Here is a 4,119-nt window from a genome sequence, read left to right on the forward strand (position 1 = left end):
ACACTGATCATCGTGACATCGCAACCCCCTTTCAATAACAATGCTTCAAAGCCAACGATGCTTCACCTTTACCCTACTAATCACTTGCCACTTCGCGGCTTTCGCGTAATTGTCAAGACTGACTGTAGCGATGTAGCACCTCCGAGATAGTAAAGTGGATCGCCACATCAGGACTTAAGAGGTAACTGTCATGCAAATTGTGGAGATGTAGCGCCCCCGTAAAAATCTTCTGGGTTGCAACTTCGCAACTGGAAACCAAACCGTGAAAAGAGGCCAGTGGTATAACGCTTGACTGCCAATCGCCACTCGTGGCTTAAACTCTAAGGCATGAATTGACATTGTGAAGCCACACAATTAGCACATCGCTTGATCACAACCTTAATGTTAAACCTTGCAAATAAATTAGAGATACCATGACCTTAAGCACATCGTCGCTTCACAACTTAAAACCTAAGGCTTAAAACCTCTTGCGAAGCTACGAATCCTTTAAAAGTAAACATATCATGGGACAAGGCATGGAATAAAATCACAAACTAATACTAGGTGTAAGGGGACCTAGGGCTTTGAAACATAGGGTAAAAAATATAACATAATAAGCTCAAGACATACTGCTTTGTAAAATAATAAAACTTACAATTTAGGTCAAGAAAATCTAGCCTATCACAAAATAGGGCTAACAGGTAAAATTTGTAACATTGCTCCCTTGTTCATCTTTTTCCCATAGACAAAGTAAAGGAGGAGTAGATGTTTTGGGTCTTCTTAAAGATGAATGCATAGGCATCACACTATAGTTCCTATCAAATTGTTATGAGAAAAAATTATTCTTGGTCTATGGAGTACTTTTTCAAATGGGTAAGGATTTGTACAAAGGCTCATCATAGTTGGATGCAATTTATACCAAGTTTAGATGGTCAACATTGTTAGATCAATACTTTGACTAAATGTAATGTTAGTTAGAATTTAATGGATATTGTAGAGCATTTAACTATACAGATCAATAAGAAAAAACATTTGAAGTTTTTTTTTCAAATTTTGTTTTGGGTTGTTTTTTGTGGTAGTTTGCCTAATCAAAATGAATTCAATCAAAGTGAAGGGCACATCATGTAGAAGACCCAAAAGGTATCTCGAGTTCAATTTGACCAAAACTAGAGTATACTTACCAAGTTATATCTAACCAAAAGTTAGCTTATATTTTTGTTCCAAGAACCCATCCTAATGAAATGTGTTCAATATCTCCCCTCCACATTTGTGATATAATTTACTTACCTTTTATAAGATAAATAATTAAAATTAATTCAACTATCGTAGATTGCACTTATACAAGACCCTTGGTGAGAGAGCTATTGAAAACCCTTTAGAAATGTAACACGAAAACAATGCTACTGATCATCTCTTGAAGCTAAAGGTAGTTATTTTGTATAAAACATAAAAGTGATAAGTACATTTTGATATGCTTGTTACCACCTTCCTTTTTAAGGACGCAATTATCCTCCCTACAAACTTTACAGTTGACAAATTTTCAAAAAATAAAAAATATCATAGATTTTTCTAAAAATCTCAGCATTTGATCTTCATAATCTGCATAGTTTGTAGTTGAAACAACAAAATAGAAAGAAAAAAATTCAGCGTGAATCTTGAATTTTTTTTGATTTTTTTTTGTCTCTTGTACATTTTATTTGGAAATGGCCCCTTAACAATGTGGAAAAATAAATAAAGCGTGGAGTCCAGATTAAGAAACCACGATCGTGACCTCTGATTGTAAGGATGGAATGATATCCAGAAATGTGGGTGTGGTTGAAGAGCTGGCCACTTAGCCACAAAGCTTGCCGCTACACGATGCGAAAGAAGCATGTAACTACTAGTCAGCAGGGTCGCACTTCAACCACCAATCTTTATCCGTCCATGTGTGACAAGTCAAGAAATATTCGCCCAAAGAGGAGGAAAGAAATGCAGAAGGCCTGGTTTTACAACGAGTACGGATCTCTCCACGTTTTACAGCTTGGAGATTTCCCTCTGCCAAAACCAGGGCCTGGTCAGATTCTGGTTAAAGTGCGCGCAGCTGCTCTAAATCCCGTGGATGTCAAGCGACGAAAGGGCTTGTTCCAGAATAACGATTCCGACTTCCCAGTACGTACTTCAATAACTCCTGGGTTTTGGGCAGTATGAGATTGACTTGTACCGGTGAATGTTATTAGATTTTTTTATACTTAAAATTAGATTGTTCTCTTGTTTGACTGTTTAGTTCCAGTTTTTTTACATCAGGGGAAACGTTTCAGTGGCTGTTAAGGTTAACTTTACCTATCTATATATACTATGATTTTGTCAAATAATTTTTCAACTTTGCAAGTGATAATTGAAGAGCTTAAAGCTAAGGTGTAGCTTTTGGGTATTCATTCAGTCGTTATGTTCTGTACCAATGATGCTTAATTGTTGAAAAATATCAGTACTTATGACTAAATGTCCCAAAAGTCTTTATGAAATGTCTTAATAGTCCTGTATAAATAGATCAATAACCAAACAAAAATGATCTGTACATTTGTGATCCACTATTAGTACATATATATATATATATATAAAGTCTGTCATTAGAATAATAACAATTATAAAACCTTTGATCGATAATAAGGTTTTTTCCCTAAATCGTCAAATTGAGTTGAATATTGATGACAATATATATCTAGTTAGAATTGAAAAAGAGATGTGTTGTAACAGGCTGTGCCGGGCTGCGATATGAGTGGAGTGGTTGAGGAAGTGGGGGAGGGCGTGAACAAGTTTAAGAAGGGCGATGAAGTTTACAGTGAAATCCACTACTTTGGATCCGACAAGTTGAAGCAGTGTGGCACTCTCGCTCACTATACACTTGTCGAACAAGATCTCGCTGCCCACAAGCCCAAAATTCTATCTTTCGAAGAAGCCGCCAGTTTGCCGCTTGCGCTCTTAACCGCGCTGCAGGCATTCGATACCGTTGATTTTCAAAAGGGGCAGAGCGTTTTTATTGTTGGAGGCGCTGGCGGCGTTGGCAGCCTGGCGATCCAGCTAGCAAAGAATGTTTTCCAAGCTTCTAGAATTGTTGCGACTTGCAGCACGGCGAAAGCGGAGTTTGTGAAGAGCCTGGGTGCGGATCTGGTGGTGGATTACACGAAGCAGAGCTACGAGCAAGTGGATGAGAAATTTGATTTCGTTTTGGATACCATAGGTGTTTCTACTTTGTATTTTATTGTTCACTGTTCACCACTTTTGTATTTAATTAGTGGGCTGTCTAACAGGAGTTGTAACACTAACTTTTGAGTTGCAGGTGAATCGATGAAGTCTTATGTAGTTGGAAAGGAAGACGCTCCGATCATAGACGTAGCGGCGTTGTATGATCATCATCCGAGGGCTCAATATCTTCATCTCGTACCCTCCGCTACCAATCTGGAAAGGCTGGGGAAATACATAGAGATGGGGAAGCTGAAAGCTGTGATCGACCCAAAGAGCCCATATTCGTTTACTGATGTGGTGGAGGCATTCAAACACCAGGAGACCGGAAGAGCCAGAGGAAAGATTGTCATATTTCCAATTGACTGATGGAGATTCTCGTATGTCCTGTAAATTATACTCCATTCTAAATTTTCAGGAGTTATATATAAATACATCTAGTCTGGTGTAAAGCATAAGGTTTAAATGCTCTAGCCTTGATTTTTCCTTGGCCTGATATTTTAGGGACCGTTAGTAAAGTTAAAAGATGCGTTGCTAGTCTTTTATGAGTTGAGGTGAATTCTTTCTTTGGAAAAGAGGTGGTGGTTATTATGAAGTATAGTGTTCCAACAAATGTATTTATAAATATCAGTTTATTTCAACACGATATGAAGGGAGTATTAACTTAAATTTTATACTGAATCAAATGTTATTATTCTAATTTTCTATGTATGAATTGATGCATAAGTAAATATTTAATAATTTTTTTTTAATATATAAGATCTTATAATAATGATCAAAATATACTATAAATTAAATCAACATGTCAATTAAAGCGAGTACTAATCTTATATTATAACATTAAACATAGGTCTACAATGAAAAAAAAGTAGAATTTTAGACTAGATAAAGAAGAAAATAACAATCTTATATATTTTTGTT

At 36.5% G+C, this 4,119-nt stretch overlaps 1 protein-coding gene across 1 annotated transcript; it reads left to right on the top strand.

The window, feature by feature from the left end:
• The first annotated feature begins 1,905 nt into the window (after positions 1-1,905).
• LOC149540807 (2-methylene-furan-3-one reductase-like) lies at positions 1,906-3,867 on the top strand. The gene is made up of 3 exons (XM_089801896.1): positions 1,906-2,127; positions 2,713-3,196; positions 3,296-3,867. The coding sequence occupies exons 1-3, from the start codon at positions 1,948-1,950 to the stop codon at positions 3,565-3,567; spliced, it is 936 nt and encodes a 311-aa protein (XP_089658022.1). The 5' UTR covers positions 1,906-1,947; the 3' UTR covers positions 3,568-3,867.
• The last annotated feature ends 252 nt before the right edge of the window (positions 3,868-4,119 follow it).

Source organism: Cupressus sempervirens, chromosome 9 (genome assembly GCF_028749045.1).
Source record: "Cupressus sempervirens isolate cs-2001-9-10 chromosome 9, ASM2874904v1, whole genome shotgun sequence".
Classification (NCBI taxonomy): Eukaryota; Viridiplantae; Streptophyta; class Pinopsida; order Cupressales; family Cupressaceae; genus Cupressus; species Cupressus sempervirens.